The sequence below is a fragment of the Salvelinus namaycush genome, chromosome 32 (assembly GCF_016432855.1).
Source record: "Salvelinus namaycush isolate Seneca chromosome 32, SaNama_1.0, whole genome shotgun sequence".
NCBI classification, from domain to species: Eukaryota; Metazoa; Chordata; class Actinopteri; order Salmoniformes; family Salmonidae; genus Salvelinus; species Salvelinus namaycush.
This window is the reverse complement of record NC_052338.1, coordinates 14867412-14889556: the sequence shown is the minus strand read 5'-3', so window position 1 is coordinate 14889556 and position 22145 is coordinate 14867412. Positions and strand designations below refer to the sequence as shown.

The window sequence follows — 22145 nt, the reverse complement described above, 5'->3', positions numbered from 1 at the left end:
AAGCCTCCTTAACTCAACAAAGTCCTTTTTATATCCGCAATTAAAGAAAATTACAGGGTCTGATAGTGCACGATCATCAGAGACACAATCTGCTCCGCGGTTTGGGTTTCTGCCTGCTTTACACACACACAAGTTCACATGCACCACACACACGCATGCACACATACACACACATACACACACACACTTGAGATTAATAATACATTTGGTTAAGTGCCGTTAATTCCTCTCATGCCAATTTATCATAGCATCACAGTTCAAAGGCAATAATGTGAGTTAAAACTAAATTCCTCTGGCCTTAACACAACTATGTGGACTATATTTACACAAGTTGAGGAATTTTGAATAATTTCACATTCAGCACCTTTTAGTGTCAGTGTGTCTGCTCTCCTTTCAGTCATCATAGCTGACAACTATTTCAGAGATTTTACTAATAGAGATCAATGGAATGAGAATTGGTGTCTCTAATATGCCTGTTTTTGCACATGAACACCCTACAACAAACCATGCAGCATTCCAGGAAAGTAGAGTGAGATGGGCAAAGAAATGTACAGTACATTTACAGTATACCCCTTCTCCAACCAGAGGAGGCTGGTGGGAAGGGCTATAGGAGGCTGGGCTCATTGTAATGGCTGGAATGGAATATATGGAATGGAGTCAAACATATGGGTTCATATGTTTGATATGGTTACATGTATTCCGTTCAAGACATTACAATGAGCCGGTCCTCCTATAGCCCCTCCCACCAGCCTCCACTGTCTCCAACTGAGCCACTAGCTTCCATCCCAGTTTGAACATCATACAAAGGACCCCATCCCATTGTGTCAGCAGCATTGATACCTGTTACCTCAGCAACAACACAGAGACAAGTCAGGATGGGATCTTCCCTCCTACAAATAAAAAAGACATCTCTGCCAATGTAAACTAACCCTGAGTGGGGCTGTTGCCTTTCCTATCTGTCACCACTGGCATCACTTGGCCATCCCAGGCCTGTGAGGTATGTATGTGTGTGTGAGTCTAAAACTGTCACCGCTGGGAATGGTGCATGCATCGCTCCAGTGGCTTGCGAAAGTATTCACCCCCTTGGCATTTTTCCTATTTTGTTGCCTTACAACCTGGAATTAAAATAGATTTTTTTATCATTTGATTTACACAACATGCCTACCACTTTGAAGATACAAAATATGTTTTATTGTGAAACAAACAAGAAAAAACTGAAAACTTGAACGTGCATAACTATTCAACCCCCCTCCTCCCAAAGTGAATACTTTGTAGAGCCACCTTTTGCAGCAATTACAGCTGCAAGTCTCTTGGGGTATGTCTCTACAAGCTTGGCACATCTAGCCACTGGGATTTTTGCCCATTTTTCAAGACAAAACTGCTCCAGCTCCTTCAAGTTGGATGGGTTCTGCTGGTGTACAGCAATATTTAAGTCATACCACAGATTCTCAATTGGATTGAGGTCTGGGCTTTGACTAGGCCATTCCAAGACATTTAAATGTTTCCCCTTAAGCCACTCGAGTGTTGCTTTAGCACTATGCTTAGGGTCATTGTCCTGCTCGAAGGCGAACCTCCGTCCCAGTCTCAAATCTCTGGAAGACTGAAACAGGTTTCCCTCAAGAATTTCCCTGTATTTAGCGCCATCCATCATTCCTTCAATTCTGACCAGTTTCCCAGTCCCTGCCAATGAAAAACATCCCCACAGCATGATGCAGCCACCATCATGCTTCACTATGGGGATGGTATTCTTGGGGTGATGAGAGGTGTTGGGTTTGCGCCAGACATAGCGTTTTCCTTGATGGCCAAAAAGCTACATTTTAGTCTCATCTGACCAGAGTACCTTCTTCCATATGTTTGGGGAGTCTCCCACATACCTTTATGCTTATTTTTTTCTTCAAACAATGGCTTTTTTCTGGCCACTCTTCCGTAAAGCCCAGCTCTGTGGAGTGTACATCTTAAAGTGGTCCTATGGACAGATACTCCAATCTCCGCTGTGGAGCTTTGAAGCTCCTTCAAGGTTATCTTTGGTCTCTTTGTTGCCTCTCTGATTAATGCCCTCCTTGCCTGGTCTGTGAGTTTTGGTGGGCGGCCCTCTCTTGGGAGGTTTGTTGTGGTGCCATATTCTTTAATTTTTTTTATAATGGATTTAATGGTGCTCCATGGGGTGTTCAAAGTTTCTGATATTTTTTTATAACCCATCCCTCATCTGTACTTCTCCACAACTTTGTCCCTGACCTGTTTGGAGAGCTCCTTGGTCTTCATGGTGCCGCTTGCTTGGTGCTGCCCCTTGCTTAGTGGTGTTGCAGACTCTGGGGCCATTCAGAACAGGTGTATATATACTGAGATCATGTGACAGATCATGTCACACTTAGATTGCACACAGGTGGACTTTATTTGACTAAATATGTGACTTCTGAAGGTAATTGGTTGCACCAGATCTTATTTAGGGGCATCATAGCAGAGGGGGTGAATAGATATACATGTACCACTTTTCCATTATTTATTCATTAGATTTTCTTTTAAACAAATACTTTTTAAAATTTCACTTCACCAATTTAGACTATTTTGTGTATGTCCATTACATGAAATCCAAATAAAAATCTGTTTAAATTACAGGTTGTAATGCAACAAAATAGGAAAAACGCCAAGGGGGGTGAATACTTTTGCAAGGCACTGTACTCCTACTGGAGTATCTACCGATAGTTTCAATGAAATATCCCGTTTCAATGGGACACGCCCTTCATAACTCCAATCATCTAGTTAAAACTAATGATTCTATTGAATGAAAACGATGTAGCTAGGTTTCTAGGATAGGTTTGCATTCTGTAAAAGATGTATTTTTTTCTTGATCAAACTGATCAAAATAAGATTCTCTGTTACTCCAATCTAATTCTGCTCTTCTGCTCTCTCCTCAGACGTGCTGTGCCCCAATATGAAGGTCCAACCAGACCGCTTCAAGCCCAACAGTACCAGCTATGGATTGGAGGAAGTTCCAGGTAAAAACTGCTTTTTTTCTCCCCTTTTCACTGATCAACTTTTCTGAATGTTTCACATTCATCTAACAGAATGGTTAATAGCTAAAGTGCCATGTATCTTTCATCTGACTGCAAGTATCATTGGATCTATGCAACCATGGTGAATAACAACATCTGAAAATAGGCCCACTACACAAATACCTGTTTTTCATGAACATTTGTACTAAGACCAGATGGTAAATGAATTGCTAAATTACTTTCTCTGCCCTCTCCTCCATCACTTCAGATCTTCCTTAGAGAACACGAAAGAAGAAGTATTTGAACCTAGCCAAAACATACCTATTCATTTATCCATTTGCTGGGACTAGTTTCCTGTTGTTATAATGTTACAAAAAGTATCAGAGCTTGTACATGAAGCAGCCTACTTCCCTTGTGTTGAACCACAGACTTTCCATCCAACTACAAGAGAAGGTGGGACGTTTTGCTAAATGAACACAGACTATATTACTATCTATGACAACTTAAAATGAATTATTATGGTCTAGTTCTGTATTTACTGGTTATATTAAGGCACCTTAGCAGGTTCTTAACAAGTTGTTCATGTGGTCTCTATTTTCAGTGGGTATTTACCAGTATTTATATAAAAAATAGTTTCTGAGAAATGTGGAGCAGTATTGCTTAACCAGATAGGTAGGATGTTGTCTTACAGTCTTAAGGGATCAGAGTTCCTGTCTACTGTATGCCTCCCACTCACATTCATCATGCTAAGCGGAAAAACAGACACGGACCAGGAGGGATGTCTGACTCCTGCTACAGCCTCTTTACCTGGGGAGAGGAAACTGTCAAATCTAGTGTGAAACGCGTAAAATATCATGAAAGCAGATCAGAATACAAGTATTGGAGTAATGGCACTGAGATATCTGATCTTAGAGAACATCAAGCAGTGAGAAATGTTAGATTTACAGGCTGTTCAAAATGATAATTTGCTTCGTAACCTAGCGTGACAAATCAGTGTGAATAATTGCAATAACATACTTCAGAGTTTTACTGCTTAATTATTTTTCCTTTACTTCTCCTGAGTGATTTACTGCCACAACCTAAATCTTTTCACTCAAAAGTCAAGGTTTTGATACCACCATGTAGTGCAAAAGGCAGAGGAGGCCAATTTCATCTAGCCAAAAATAACAGTTTTCAAATAAGACTGATTAGCTAAATGAGGTGTTACTGCATGGCTGGGACAAAAGCCTGCACACCCACAAGCCCTTAGCGGATAAGACCCCTGGGGGAGCACTCTAGGGCATTCGGGGGCCGAGTCCTAACTCAGTCATGTGGAGCTACACACTGAAACAGCTTTTCAGCCAAGTTCAGGAAAACCCTATCTGGGGAAGAACAGAGGTTTAACAACCTGGGTTGTAAACCTGTCTGAGAAGCTGAGGCCTTCTGGCAGAGCTGCAGTTTGTTTCTGGTGTTTGAAATGACAGTTCCTCCGGGGGTTCCCACTGACTAGACTGGATACATCACATCCTCTAGTAGACACACCAGTTCTAATTATGTGGCTGGGCCTTTACTATAAACTGCAATATAAAGAGGAAGAAATCTGGATAAATCACTAGAACTATGCAGCCAAAGTTGTTTGAAGATGCTTCACATTCACAACTACAATAAATGTGTTTTTATAAAGTCCCTTTGGATAAAAGTGTCTCTTAAATGGCAAGTATGTTTTATTTCATATACAGTATATTACATTTAGCTGAATTGTTGAGGCAGATCTCAGTGTGGGTTTGATTGATTGACAGATATGGGTTAATCCACACACACACACACACACACACACACACACACACACACACACACACACACACACACACACACACACACACACACACACACACACACACACACACACACACACACACACACACACACACACACACACACACACACACACACACACACACACACACACACACACACACACACACACACACACACACACGCACCACTGTATTTGTGGCTTTTCTGTTGGAGCTTAAACTAAGTGGAGCCACACCCTTATTCTGGCCTCGCTAGATATCAGGCCCACTAAGTTTTTCTGTTTAATAGATTTACTGCCAGAGGACATGAAACTCCACTTGTTAAAAGGCAGAGGTCTAAAATACACTCCTATTTGCAATTATGTCATTGGTGCTCCAATGGAACAGCTGCGTGTGTTTGTGTTTGTGGTTTGAAGAGGACACACCCTTTTAAACAACAATTAAGTCACTATGGCAATGCTAGCAGGGCCCAAGAACCATGGGCAGGGAGTTTACTAATGCTGTCTGTTATCCATCTGATCTCAGTACTGCAGTCCATGGTCCTGTTGTCCTGTAAATACAGTCTGGCATAATTCACAATAAAAGTGGGTCAAATTGCATTTGCACTGTTTGTTTGACTTAGGACCAGCTTGAATAACCTGCTGTTTCATCCTATGAATGCAGATATCATTCATAAGTTATAGTCTAGACTGCAGTTTGCTATGAATGCTACAGAGAATCACTCTGGAGACAGTTTTAATCAGGCTACAGTACACGTTTTCTCAGCTAGATTTGAATCACATTTCCCATATGGACATGATTCAGAAGAAATATGCCTTGTGAATGTCAATATGTGATACTTAACATTGTTCAGGGGACAGTTAAGTTCCATTATGAAGGCGGTCATGTGACAGTGCTGCTGAAGCGTACAGGCAGGTGGCAAAGCACACAGGCTGCAGATACACCATTAGCCACGAACAAAACAATGACCTTAAAACATACAGGTGCCCAATAGCCCTGTCATAGCATGCTGTTGGATAACTGTCGAAGGGACCCCATAACCCATCAACTGTCTGAGACAATAAACATTCCTCTGACCAGCTGCATCTATCTACTTCATCCCACAGCAAGAAAGTGCGAATTACTCAGACAGTCAGACAGACTGGTCTGTGGGGTTAGCTGCCCCGCCCCACCCCGCCTAGACAATTATGGTAGGGGAAACACTTTGAGATCAGATGTAATCTGGGTGGGTCGTGGTCAAGGAGGTACCCAACTACCCATAATCTAGCTGTGATGTTTTTAATAGCTCTGTTTTCTCTTCTGTCATCGTGCTGCACTGTGCAAATACTCTCCGTGCTCTGTGCACTCGTTGAGTCCCGTGGCTTTAAGGACGAGCCGGGCTGTAGCACAGACCTGTAATTTGGATTGGCAGAGGATGCTGTATAATCATCATCCTCCAAAAAGTTATTCTGAACAGCCAGAGACGGCCAATGGGTCGACCTGGCTCTGTGGGGAACGCCAAATGAGTGCAGTGACTGGGAAAGAGAAAGACACAATGCATTCTTTTGATCCGGACAGATGGTAACATCTGAGCACTGGGCTAGGCTGCCGTGATCGTCGGTTCATGATTATCATGGTCGCCAGTCTATGGTTCTATGGTTCTCTGCTGACTCTTCTCATTATTTATTCACCATGTTGGGTCAGACCAGACAACCAATGTCTATCTCTCAACACTCAGATGTAAATGAGTTAGGCATACTGAGTGACTAAAAGGGTTCCTCTCACTCTGATTGGTGAAAGCCCCAGTCAATCTCGCCACTTGTTCAATAGGATTGCTGAATGGTAGGAGACCCTACGTCTAAACCAGTCTGGGAAGTCAAATGGCTACTCTAGCAGTCAATTAGTAGGTAACCACAAACTACAGAGAGGATTTCCTTCTGTCTGTAACTTTTCTTTTCTCAGGGGCCTCCCGAGTAGCTCAGCGGTCTAAGGCACTGCATTTCAGTGCTAGAGTTGTTCCTACAGATCCGGGTTCGATCTCGGGCTGTGTCGCAGCCAGCCGTGACCTGGAGACCCATGAGGCGGCCCACAATTGGCCCAGCGTCGTCCGGGTTAGGGGAGGGTTGGGATGTCCTTGTCCCATTGTGTTCTAGCGACTCCTTGTGGCTCTCTCTCTCTCAACCCCCCCCCCAAATTGAACTGTATCAATCTATCTCGCTAGTGAGGATACACACATATATATTGTGAGAAACAGTATACAGTAAATATCATTGATCTACTTGGGTATTTGTATGTCAGTCATTTTCAACCTATAGCTCTTTTTGATGGGTTCTAGTGTGTTGCTCTGGTCTTATCATGATCAGTGCTCCCTCTGTTTGTGATCAGAAGAAAGTTCTACAAACCATTTTATGTATTTGATTTACTCAGCTACAACTCTAGGCTAATCATGTTATCTTCTGTCCCGTCTGTTGCAGGGTTCGACCTGATGGAATACTTCAAAGTGGAAAACATACTGGGACCAAGGTTTGATGAGGGCCAGAGCTCCTATATTCGACTTGGGACCATGCCTATTGTACAACAGACAGAGTGAGTGAACAATTCTTTATTTGCTGTGACAAGTAGGGCTACATTTAATTCCCAGGCTGCGGCTTACATTGATTGATTGAGTTGAGTTGCTGACAGGTCTTCCATCACAATCTTCCTATCCTAATACAAAGTGAAGACACATTTCAACTGTTGGAGGGCAGTGGAAGTCTTTTAAAAAAAAAACGTCTTTATTGATAACACCAACACGTTTCTACCTTCTGATCTTTTTTTCTACTAATTGGTCTTTTTACCAATCAGATCAGCTCTTTGATGATGATTGGGCAACATATCAGAATTGGGCTGCTTGTGTAAATGCTTTTACAGGCTACATTTGAAAATGGCCTCCAATGGGTTCAGGGGTTATGATACTGATGGTTTTTATGGCTGTGGCTAGCAGCACACCTTCATTTAGTTGCCGCTTCGGGGATAACATTGCATTTCAACACAACACGTTGGGGGTGATGAAACAACAGAGCCCCATTCATTTTCAATTGAGTGAAGTGGGTGGGGGACCGTTGGGGAAAGCTGAACTTTATGCAAATACTCTGCGATATCGCAACGCTACTGACCAATCAAAACTCACTATAGCTTCCAGACCCTACTGGACTGGCTGTTGATATCTAGCACTACCTAGCTTGCTAGCATCCACTTGAGATTATAGCTAGAGTGGCTATCCGAATAACTGTTGTTGACAACTATAGCATTTTAGCTAAGCTTAACCCTAACCCTTTTCCTAACCTTAACCTCATTATCCTAACCTACTATGCTACTTCTCCTAACCTGCTGCGTTAATTCTACTAACCTGCTACGTGAAGTCACTTCTGTCCGTAGCTACAGTTGTCAACAAATAATTAGTCTTGACACACCATCAGTATCATCACACCTGTAATAATAGTTTTCATCAACTTCCACTGCTTTCCAAGAGTTGCCCAATTTCATCTTCACTTCAGTAAACTCCTTTAGTTTTAGTGATGGGTCGCGAACAAACAGGTCTTTTTGAACGGTCCTTGCTACCTGGGACCTTGGGACATTCCTACCCCTTTGAAGTTGACATTTAAAATGGTTAAGGTAAGGGTTAGGGTTAGATTATGGTTAGGGTAAGGGTTAAGGTTAGGGTTTAGGGTAGGGTGTCACGATCGTCTTCGTGAGAGAGAGTGGACCAAGGCGCAGCGTGTGCAAAATACATCTCTTTATTTAGAAGAGGGAAAAACACGCAACGAACACTATTACAAAACGAAACAAACCAACAAACGATCGTGAAGCTAAAGACGTAAGTGCAATCACAAGCTACAAACGTACAACATAGACACTACAAAACACATACATTCCCCATGTCACACCCTGACCTAACTAAAAAACATAAAAAAACAAAGAATACTAAGGCCAGGGCGTGACAGTACCCCCCCCCCCCCCAAAGGTGCGGACTCCGACCGCACAACCTGAAATAGAAAGGGGAGGGTCCGGGGTGGGCCCCATCATGGCGGCGGCTCGGGTGCGGGACGTGGCCCCCACTCCACCATTGTCAATACCCGCTTTGGTAGCCTCCTCCAAATGGCCACCCTCCAAATTAACCCCACCGGACTAAGGGGCAGCACCGGACTGAGGGGCAGCACCGGACTGAGGGGCAGCACCGGACTGGCTGGCGGATCCTGGCTGGCTGGCTCTGGCGGATCCTGGCTGGCTGGCGGATCCTGGCTGGCTGGCGGATCCTGGCTGGCTGGCGGATCCTGGCTGGCTGGCTCTGGCGGATCCTGGCTGGCTGGCTCTGGCGGATCCTGGCTGGCTGGCTCTGGCGGATCCTGGCTGAATGACGGCTCTGGCTGGTCATGGCTGGATGACGGCTCTGGCTGGTCATGGCTGGATGACGGCTCTGGCTGGTCATGGCTGGATGACGGCTCTGGCTGGTCATGGCTGGATGACGGCACTGGCTGGTCATGGCTGGATGACGGCTCTGGCTGGTCATGGCTGGATGACGGCTCTGGCTGGTCATGGCTGGATGACGGCTCTGGCTGGTCATGGCTCGCTGACGGCTCTGGCTGGTCATGGCTCGCTGACGGCTCTGGCTGGTCATGGCTGGATGACGGCTCTGGCTGGTCATGGCTGGATGACGGCTCTGGCTGGTCATGGCTGGATGACGGCTCTGGCTGGTCATGGCTGGATGACGGCACTGGCTGGTCATGGCTGGATGACGGCTCTGGCTGGTCATGGCTGGATGACGGCTCTGGCTGGTCATGGCTGGATGACGGCTCTGGCTAGTCATGGCTCGCTGACGGCTCTGGCTGGTCATGGCTCGCTGACGGCTCTGGCTGGTCATGGCTCGCTGACGGCTCTGGCTGGTCATGTCTGGCGGAAGGCTCTAGCTGATCCTGTCTGACGGAAGGCTCTGGCTGATCCTGTCTGGCGGAAGGCTCTGGCTGATCCTGTCTGGCGGAAGGCTCTGGCTGATCCTGTCTGGCGGAAGGCTTCGGCTGCTCCTGTCTGGCGGAAGGCTCTAGCGGCTCCTGTCTGGCGGAAGGCTCTAGCGGCTCCTGTCTGGCGGACGGCTCTGTAGGCTCATGGCAGACGGGCGGCTTTGCAGGCTCATGGCAGACGGGCGGCTTTGCAGGCTCAGTACAGACGGGCAGTTCATGCAGCGCTTGGCAGACGGACAGTTCAGACGGCGTTGGGCAGACGGGCAGTTCAGGCGCCGTTGGGCAGACGGGCAGTTCAGGCGCCGCTGGGCAGACGGGCAGTTCAGGCACCGCTGGGCAGACGGCAGACTCTGGCCGGCTGAGACGCACTGTAGGCCTGGTGCGTGGTGCCGGAACTGGAGGTACCGGGCTAAGGACACGCACCTTCAGGCTAGTGCGGGGAACAACAACAGGGCACACTGGACTCTCAAGGCGTACTATAGGCCTGGTGCGTGGTACCGGCACTGGTGTTACCGGGCTGAGGGCACGCACATCAGGGCGAGTACGGGGAGAAGGAACAGTGCGTACAGGGTTCTGGATACGCACAGGAGGCTTGGTGCGTGGTGTAGGCACTGGTGGTACTGGGCTGGAGACACGCACCATAGGGCTAGTGCGTGGAGGAGGAACAGGGCTCTGGAGACGCACTGGAAGCCTGGTGCGTGGTGTAGGCACTGGTGGTACTGGCCTGGAGCGGGGAGATGGCGCCGGAAATACCGGACCATGCAGGCGTACTGGCTCCCTTGAGCACTGAGCCTGCCCAACCTTACCTGGTTGTATGCTCCCCGTTGCCCGACCAGTGCGGGGAGGTGGAATAACCCGCACCGGGCTATGTAGGCGAACCGGGGACACCATGCGTAAAGCTGGTGCCATGTAAGCCGGCCCGAGGAGACGCACTGGTGGCCAGATGTGTAGAGCCGGCTTCATGGCACTTGGCTCAATGCTCAATCTGGCCCGGCCGATACGAGGAGCTGGTATGTACCGCACCGGGCTATGCACACGTACAGGAGACACCATGCGCTCTACTGCGTAACACGGTGTCTGCCCGTACTCTCGCTCTCCACGGTAAGTACAGGGAGTGGGCGCAGGTCTCCTACCTGACTTCGCCACTCTCCCTTCTAGCCTCCCCCCAATACATTTTTGGGGTTTACTCACAGGCTTCCTTGCTAGTCGTGTACCCTCATAACTCCGGTTCCTCTCTCCGGTTGCCTCTGCTCTCCTAATCGCCTCCAGCTGTTCCCATGGGAGGCGATCTCTTCCAGCTCGGATCTCCTCCCATGTGTAGCAACCCTTGCCGTCCAATACATCCTCCCATGTCCACGAGTCCTGGTTTCTTTGCCGCTGTTGTTGGTTCCTCTCACGCTGCTTGATCCATGGTTGGTGGGTAGTTCTGTCACGATCGTCTTCGTGAGAGAGAGTGGACCAAGGCGTAGCGTGTGCAAAATACATCTCTTTATTTAGAAGAGGGAAAAACACGCAACGAACACTATTACAAAACGAAACAAACCAACAAACGATCGTGAAGCTAAAGACGTAAGTGCAATCACAAGCTACAAACGTACAACATAGACACTACAAAACACATACATTCCCCATGTCACACCCTGACCTAACTAAAAAACATAAAAAAACAAAGAATACTAAGGCCAGGGCGTGACATAGGGACATCCAAAGGATCCGGTTAGCACTAACTCTTTTTGAATGGCTCTTTATGCTGAATGTTAGGAACCGAATCGCATCGGTGAAAGAGCCGTTCATTTAACTCCCTTATTTGCATATTTGCGTTAAGCATTTTGAGCCATGTGGGAGCCAAATTATCCTATTATTTTATGTGAACGGAGCCAGATGATGCCGCTCACGGAAAAACTCGAAATGCCCATCACTACTCAATTCATGCGCATCACGGTTGGAGAGTGAGGTAGTAGCAGTGTTCACAATCCGCTTTATCCTAATAGAAAGGACAAATGCTGCACACATTACAGATTAAACAGTTGGATTTGTTATGCTATATGTCTTCGAGTAGCTATCAAAGCAACACGTTTTTCTAAATTTACTTGTGAGTGATTAATGCATGCAAATGCCCATTTTGTCTCCTCCTAGAACCTGAGGAGGGCATTGCCGTCATTGGTTGCTTTTTACAATAAACGGTTGATTGGTGAAGTTGGCTGCCCATTGCACCACCAACAGTTGCTGAATATTGAGGTGACAGGCAGCCTTGGCCTACTTTTTAACCATTCATTGTGAAAGTTGACGGAAATGGCACGAATCCTGCGACATCGTGCAAATGGAGCAAGCCACAAGGCAATGCCAGACACGGCACAGGTGTGATATTTGGCCGTTGTTGAGCAACAAAATCGTGCATAACTACTGTATGGGGCAAAACAGACTGGGTTGGCTTAGATTGTTGACAACATGTCAAATATATTTTGTCTCCAAATGTTTCCTGAAAACATAAAGACATTTACACAATGAGCACTTCTTGTCTCTCAAATACATCGTTACAGTTGTTGGTTAGCTAGCTACTGAATCTTATCCATATCAGCATAGAGATGCCATGAGTAAAAACACCTCAAAACAGGCATCAATGACAAGATACAACAAGCTGAAACAAACCACCTACGATTCCTCACATGGCAGCTTCTTGTCATTGTTCCTAGAGATCTGACCTTTCAGAATCATAACACCACATAGCATTCTGCCTCATCCATGAGCGGGCATCATTTTTGTGACTTGTCAGCCAACTCGTCTATACCAATGATGTATATAAACCCTGGTTCTGACTAGAGAGAGAGTACAGCTACGACCGGAAGTTACTTTTTTATAGCCGGTTAAGAGAATTTACGCAGCAGGTTAAGATAGGTAACGTGACAGGTTAAGAGACTGAGGTTATGAAAATTGTTAGCTAACATGCTCTCCTAACCTACTACAAAAAGTCACTTCCAGTTGTAGCTGTACTCCGTCTAGTTCCAACCATGAATCCTGGATTGCTGATGCTATGTATTGCCCATTGAGGCTTTGAAGCCACCGGTCGGCCATATTGCCACTACCCAGTAGGAGCAGTCCTGCATAGGAATGAATGGAATTCTACAGTATTTCAATGAAATGTTTCAAGGGCAAAATTACATACGTTTAAGTATTTTGTTTTGTAGTGGGGACAGTAACATTAGTAATTTCCAAAAATTATACTTTAAGGAAAATATTTTTATCAATGTTTTCACTTTTTATTTTATTTTTTAGCTCGCATAATATAATTTAAAAGTATGCATTACAGTGTTTGTAATAGAATAAATGTGTCAACAACTAATCTAGACATAGTCCGTTATCTAATGTAGACATTTTCAGTTATCTAATGTAGACATTTTCAGTTATCTAATGTAGACATGATCAGTCATCTAATGTAGACATGATCAGTCATCTAATGTAGACATGATCAGTCATCTAATGTAGACATGATCAGTCATCTAATGTAGACATGATCAGTCATCTAATGTAGACATTATCAGTTATAGAATGTCGACATGATCAGTTATAGAATGTAGACATGATCAGTTATAGAATGTAGACATTATCAGTTATAGAATGTAGACATGATCAGTTATCTAATGTAGACATGATCAGTTATAGAACGTAGACATCAGTTAAAGAATGTAGACATGATCAGTTATCTAATGTAGACATGATCAGTCATCTAATGTAGACATGATCAGTTATCTAATGTAGACATGATCAGTTATCTAATGTAGACATGATCAGTTATCTAATGTAGACATTTTCAGTTATCTAATGTAGACATTTTCAGTTATCTAATGTAGACATGATCAGTCATCTAATGTAGACATGATCAGTCATTTAATGTAGACATGATCAGTCATCTAATGTAGACATGATCAGTCATCTAATGTAGACATGATCAGTCATCTAATGTAGACATTATCAGTTATAGAATGTCGACATGATCAGTTATAGAATGTAGACATGATCAGTTATAGAATGTAGACATTATCAGTTATAGAATGTAGACATGATCAGTTATCTAATGTAGACATGATCAGTTATAGAACGTAGACATCAGTTAAAGAATGTAGACATGATCAGTTATCTAATGTAGACATGATCAGTCATCTAATGTAGACATGATCAGTCATCTAATGTAGACATGATCAGTTATCTAATGTAGACATGATCAGTTATAGAATGTAGACACGATCCGTTATCTAATGTAGACACGATCAGTTATCTAATGTAGACACGATCAGTTATCTAATGTAGACATGATCAGTTATCTAATGTAGACATGATCAGTCATCTAATGTAGACATGATCAGTCATCTAATGTAGACATGATCAGTCATCTAATGTAGACATGATCAGTCATCTAATGTAGACATGATCAGTCATCTAATGTAGACATGATCAGTCATCTAATGTAGACATGATCAGTTATAGAATGTAGACATGATCAGTTATAGAATGTAGACATGATCAGTTATCTAATGTAGACATGATCAGTTATAGAACGTAGACATGATCCGTTATCTAATGTAGACATGATCAGTTATCTAATGTAGACATGATCAGCTATCTAATGTAGACATGATCAGTTATAGAATGTAGACATGATCCGTTATCTAATGTAGACATGATCAGTCATCTAATGTAGACATGATCAGTTATCTAATGTAGACATGATCAGTTATAGAATGTAGACGTGATCAGTTATAGAATGTAGACATTATCAGTTATAGAATGTAGACATGATCAGTTATCTAATGTAGACATGATCAGTTATAGAATGTAGATATGATCAGTTATAGAATGTAGACATGATCAGTTATAGAATGTAGACATGATCAGTCATCTAATGTAGACATGATCAGTCATCTAATGTAGACATGATCAGTTGAAGAATGTAGACATGATCAGTCATCTAATGTAGACATGATCAGTCATCTAATGTAGACATGATCAGTTGTCTAATGTAGACATGATCAGTTATCTAATGTAGACATGATCAGTTATCTAATGTAGACATGATCAGTTATCTAATGTAGACATGATCAGTTATCTAATGTAGACATTATCAGTTATCTAATGTAGACATGATCAGTTATCTAATGTAGACATGATCAGTTATCTAATGTAGACATGATCAGTTATAGAATGTAGACATGATCAGTTATCTAATGTAGACATGATCAGTTGAAGAAAGTAGACATGATCAGTTATCTAATGTAGACATGATCAGTTATAGAATGTAGACATGATCAGTTATCTAATGTAGACATGATCAGTTATCTAATGTAGACATTATCAGTTATCTAATGTAGACATTATCAGTTATCTAATGTCGACATGATCAGTTATCTAATGTAGACATGATCAGTTGAAGAATGTAGACATGATCAGTTATCTAATGTAGACATGATCAGTTATCTAATGTAGACATTATCAGTTATCTAATGTAGACATTATCAGTTATCTAATGTAGACATGATCAGTTGAAGAATGTAGACATGATCAGTTATCTAATGTAGACATGATCAGTTATCTAATGTAGACATGATCAGTTATCTAATGTAGACATGATCAGTTGAAGAATGTAGACATGATCAGTTATCTAATGTAGACATGATCAGTTGAAGAAAGTAGACATGATCAGTTATCTAATGTAGACATGATCAGTTATAGAATGTAGACATGATCAGTTATAGAATGTAGACATGATCAGTTATCTAATGTAGACATGATCAGTTATCTAATGTAGACATGATCAGTTATCTAATGTAGACATTATCAGTTATAGAATGTCGACATGATCAGTTATAGAATGTAGACATTATCAGTTATAGAATGTAGACATTATCAGTTATAGAATGTAGACATGATCAGTTATCTAATGTAGACATGATCAGTTATAGAACGTAGACATCAGTTAAAGAATGTAGACATGATCAGTTATCTAATGTAGACATGATCAGTCATCTAATGTAGACATGATCAGTTATCTAATGTAGACATGATCAGTTATAGAATGTAGACATGATCCGTTATCTAATGTAGACACGATCAGTTATCTAATGTAGACACGATCAGTTATCTAATGTAGACATGATCAGTTATCTAATGTAGACATGATCAGTTATCTAATGTAGACATGATCAGTCATCTAATGTAGACATGATCAGTCATCTAATGTAGACATGATCAGTCATCTAATGTAGACATGATCAGTCATCTAATGTAGACATGATCAGTCATCTAATGTAGACATGATCAGTTATAGAATGTAGACATGATCAGTTATAGAATGTAGACATGATCAGTTATCTAATGTAGACATGATCAGTTATAGAACGTAGACATGATCCGTTATCTAATGTAGACATGATCAGTTATCTAATGTAGACATGATCAGTTATCTAATGTAGACATGATCAGTTATAGAATGTAGACATGATCCGTTATCTAATGTAGACATGATCAGTCATCTAATGTAGACATGATCAGTTATCTAATGCAGACATGATCAGTTATAGAATGTAGACGTGATCAGTTATAGAATGTAGACATTATCAGTTATAGAATGTAGACATGATCAGTTATCTAATGTAGACATGATCAGTTATAGAATGTAGATATGATCAGTTATAGAATGTAGACGTGATCAGTTATAGAATGTAGACATGATCAGTCATCTAATGTAGACATGATCAGTCATCTAATGTAGACATGATCAGTTGAAGAATGTAGACATGATCAGTCATCTAATGTAGACATGATCAGTCATCTAATGTAGACATGATCAGTCATCTAATGTAGACATGATCAGTTGTCTAATGTAGACATGATCAGTTATCTAATGTAGACATGATCAGTTATCTAATGTAGACATGATCAGTTATCTAATGTAGACATGATCAGTTATCTAATGTAGACATTATCAGTTATCTAATGTAGACATGATCAGTTATCTAATGTAGACATGATCAGTTATCTAATGTAGACATGATCAGTTATAGAATGTAGACATGATCAGTTATCTAATGTAGACATTATCAGTTGAAGAAAGTAGACATGATCAGTTATCTAATGTAGACATGATCAGTTATAGAATGTAGACATGATCAGTTATCTAATGTAGACATGATCAGTTATAGAACGTAGACATCAGTTAAAGAATGTAGACATGATCAGTTATCTAATGTAGACATGATCAGTCATCTAATGTAGACATGATCAGTTATCTAATGTAGACATGATCAGTTATAGAATGTAGACATGATCCGTTATCTAATGTAGACACGATCAGTTATCTAATGTAGACACGATCAGTTATCTAATGTAGACATGATCAGTTATCTAATGTAGACATGATCAGTTATCTAATGTAGACATGATCAGTCATCTAATGTAGACATGATCAGTCATCTAATGTAGACATGATCAGTCATCTAATGTAGACATGATCAGTCATCTAATGTAGACATGATCAGTCATCTAATGTAGACATGATCAGTCATCTAATGTAGACATGATCAGTTATAGAATGTAGACATGATCAGTTATAGAATGTAGACATGATCAGTTATCTAATGTAGACATGATCAGTTATAGAACGTAGACATGATCCGTTATCTAATGTAGACATGATCAGTTATCTAATGTAGACATGATCAGTTATCTAATGTAGACATGATCAGTTATAGAATGTAGACATGATCCGTTATCTAATGTAGACATGATCAGTCATCTAATGTAGACATGATCAGTTATCTAATGTAGACATGATCAGTTATAGAATGTAGACGTGATCAGTTATAGAATGTAGACATTATCAGTTATAGAATGTAGACATGATCAGTTATCTAATGTAGACATGATCAGTTATAGAATGTAGATATGATCAGTTATAGAATGTAGACGTGATCAGTTATAGAATGTAGACATGATCAGTCATCTAATGTAGACATGATCAGTTGAAGAATGTAGACATGATCAGTCATCTAATGTAGACATGATCAGTCATCTAATGTAGACATGATCAGTTGTCTAATGTAGACATGATCAGTTATCTAATGTAGACATGATCAGTTATCTAATGTAGACATGATCAGTTATCTAATGTAGACATTATCAGTTATCTAATGTAGACATGATCAGTTATCTAATGTAGACATGATCAGTTATCTAATGTAGACATGATCAGTTATAGAATGTAGACATGATCAGTTATCTAATGTAGACATGATCAGTTGAAGAAAGTAGACATGATCAGTTATCTAATGTAGACATGATCAGTTATAGAATGTAGACATGATCAGTTATCTAATGTAGACATGATCAGTTATCTAATGTAGACATTATCAGTTATCTAATGTAGACATTATCAGTTATCTAATGTCGACATGATCAGTTATCTAATGTAGACATGATCAGTTGAAGAATGTAGACATGATCAGTTATCTAATGTAGACATGATCAGTTATCTAATGTAGACATTATCAGTTATCTAATGTAGACATTATCAGTTATCTAATGTAGACATGATCAGTTGAAGAATGTAGACATGATCAGTTATCTAATGTAGACATGATCAGTTATCTAATGTAGACATGATCAGTTATCTAATGTAGACATGATCAGTTGAAGAATGTAGACATGATCAGTTATCTAATGTAGACATGATCAGTTGAAGAAAGTAGACATGATCAGTTATCTAATGTAGACATGATCAGTTATAGAATGTAGACATGATCAGTTATAGAATGTAGACATGATCAGTTATCTAATGTAGACATGATCAGTTATCTAATGTAGACATGATCAGTTATCTAATGTAGACATTATCAGTTATAGAATGTCGACATGATCAGTTATAGAATGTAGACATGATCAGTTATAGAATGTAGACATTATCAGTTATAGAATGTAGACATGATCAGTTATCTAATGTAGACATGATCAGTTATAGAACGTAGACATCAGTTAAAGAATGTAGACATGATCAGTTATCTAATGTAGACATGATCAGTCATCTAATGTAGACATGATCAGTTATCTAATGTAGACATGATCAGTTATAGAATGTAGACATGATCCGTTATCTAATGTAGACACGATCAGTTATCTAATGTAGACACGATCAGTTATCTAATGTAGACATGATCAGTTATCTAATGTAGACATGATCAGTTATCTAATGTAGACATGATCAGTCATCTAATGTAGACATGATCAGTCATCTAATGTAGACATGATCAGTCATCTAATGTAGACATGATCAGTCATCTAATGTAGACATGATCAGTCATCTAATGTAGACATGATCAGTCATCTAATGTAGACATGATCAGTTATAGAATGTAGACATGATCAGTTATAGAATGTAGACATGATCAGTTATCTAATGTAGACATGATCAGTTATAGAACGTAGACATGATCCGTTATCTAATGTAGACATGATCAGTTATCTAATGTAGACATGATCAGTTATCTAATGTAGACATGATCAGTTATAGAATGTAGACATGATCCGTTATCTAATGTAGACATGATCAGTCATCTAATGTAGACATGATCAGTTATCTAATGCAGACATGATCAGTTATAGAATGTAGACGTGATCAGTTATAGAATGTAGACATTATCAGTTATAGAATGTAGACATGATCAGTTATCTAATGTAGACATGATCAGTTATAGAATGTAGATATGATCAGTTATAGAATGTAGACGTGATCAGTTATAGAATGTAGACATGATCAGTCATCTAATGTAGACATGATCAGTCATCTAATGTAGACATGATCAGTTGAAGAATGTAGACATGATCAGTCATCTAATGTAGACATGATCAGTCATCTAATGTAGACATGATCAGTCATCTAATGTAGACATGATCAGTTGTCTAATGTAGACATGATCAGTTATCTAATGTAGACATGATCAGTTATCTAATGTAGACATGATCAGTTATCTAATGTAGACATGATCAGTTATCTAATGTAGACATTATCAGTTATCTAATGTAGACATGATCAGTTATCTAATGTAGACATGATCAGTTATCTAATGTAGACATGATCAGTTATAGAATGTAGACATGATCAGTTATCTAATGTAGACATTATCAGTTGAAGAAAGTAGACATGATCAGTTATCTAATGTAGACATGATCAGTTATAGAATGTAGACATGATCAGTTATCTAATGTAGACATGATCAGTTATCTAATGTAGACATTATCAGTTATCTAATGTAGACATTATCAGTTATCTAATGTCGACATGATCAGTTATCTAATGTTGACATGATCAGTTGAAGAATGTAGACATGATCAGTTATCTAATGTAGACATGATCAGTTATCTAATGTAGACATGATCAGTTATCTAATGTAGACATGATCAGTTATCTAATGTAGACATGATCAGTTGAAGAATGTAGACATGATCAGTTATCTAATGTAGACATGATCAGTTGAAGAAAGTAGACATGATCAGTTATCTAATGTAGACATGATCAGTTATAGAATGTAGACATGATCAGTTATAGAATGTAGACATGATCAGTTATCTAATGTAGACATGATCAGTTATCTAATGTAGACATGATCAGTTATCTAATGTAGACATGATCAGTTGAAGAATGTAGACATGATCAGTTATCTAATGTAGACATGATCAGTTATAGAATGTAGACATGATCAGTTATAGAATGTAGACATGATCAGTTATAGAATGTAGACATGACCCGTTATCTAATGTAGACACGATCAGTTATCTAGTGTAGACACGATCAGTTATCTAATGTAGACGTGATCAGTTATAGAATGTAGACATTATCAGTTATAGAATGTAGACATGATCAGTTATCTAATGTAGACATTATCAGTTGTCTAATGTAGACATGATCAGTTATAGAACGTAGACATTATCAGTTGAAGAAAGTAGACATGATCAGTTATCTAATGTAGACATGATCAGTTATAGAATGTAGACATGATCAGTTATAGAATGTAGACATGATCAGTTATAGAATGTAGACATGATCAGTTATAGAATGTAGACATGATCAGTTGTCTAATGTAGACATGATCAGTTATCTAATGTAGACACGATCAGTTATAGAATGTAGACATGATCAGTTATCTAATGTAGACATGATCAGTTATCTAATGTAGACATGATCAGTTATAGAATGTAGACGTGATCAGTTGTCTAATGTAGACACGATCAGTTATAGAATGTAGACGTGATCAGTTATCTAATGTAGACATGATCAGTTATCTAATGTAGACATGATCTATATATACAACATATATACACCAAACAGATATACTGTAGTAAGAATGGCATGTAGGCCTACATATATACACCAAGGAGATATACTATAGTAAGAATGGCATGTAGGTCCTACATATATACACCAAACAGATATACTGTAGTAAGAATGGCATGTTGGCCTACATATATACACCAAACAGATATACTGTAGTAAGAATAGCATGTAGGCATACATATATACACCAAACAGATATACTCTAGTAAGAATGGCATGTTGGCCTACATATATACACCAAACAGATATACTGTAGTAAGAATAGCATGTAGGCCTACATATATACACCAAACAGATATACTCTAGTAAGAATGACGTGTAGGCCTACATATATACACCAAACAGATATACTGTAGTAAGAATGACGTGTAGGCCTACATATATACACCAAACAGATATACTGTAGTAAGAATGGCATATAGACCTACATATATACACCAAACAGATATACTGTAGGTAGAATGACATGTAGGCCTACATATATACACCAAACAGATATACTGTAGTAAGAATGCCATGTAGGACTACATATATACACCAAACAGATATAGTAAGAATGACATGTATGGTGAAAAATTGCAATATTATGTTATAATACTTTTATTGCATCAGATGGTAGTTTTATGCAACAGAATATAGTATTCTTATAACTATTGTGTGTGTGTTCTACTGAGGATGGGCCTCTGGGAGATAACACTGACAGGATATTTACCATGTCTTTTGGGTGATAAAACCTAAAGAGCATTCCAGAGCATGAGTGAATGTTTCTGTTTTATATGTTACCAGGGAGAGATGACCCCAGGGCCAGACCCTGGTCTGTACACAAAGATGAATGTTTTTACAGCAGATACTGTCTGCTGTGAATTATAGGTTTCTTTCATACAAATCTTAACCTTGTGACCCATTCTATATATCTGTTGTTCGTCATGTAGGTTGAAAGGGGTGTATCTTGGCTATAAAAGACCTTTGTACTTTTGTTTCGGGGCTCACAACGATTCATCTG

At 40.3% G+C, this 22145-nt stretch overlaps 1 protein-coding gene across 1 annotated transcript in view; it reads left to right on the top strand.

The window, feature by feature from the left end:
* The window catches only part of LOC120026847 (collagen alpha-1(XXII) chain-like), a 66596-nt gene that overhangs the window by 5798 nt on the left and 38653 nt on the right, over window positions 1-22145 (top strand). Inside the window, exons 3-4 of the mRNA XM_038971556.1 lie at window positions 2916-2996; window positions 7243-7354. Of these exons, the coding sequence (XP_038827484.1) occupies window positions 2916-2996; window positions 7243-7354 (193 nt within the window). The remainder of the gene's footprint in view (window positions 1-2915; window positions 2997-7242; window positions 7355-22145) is intronic.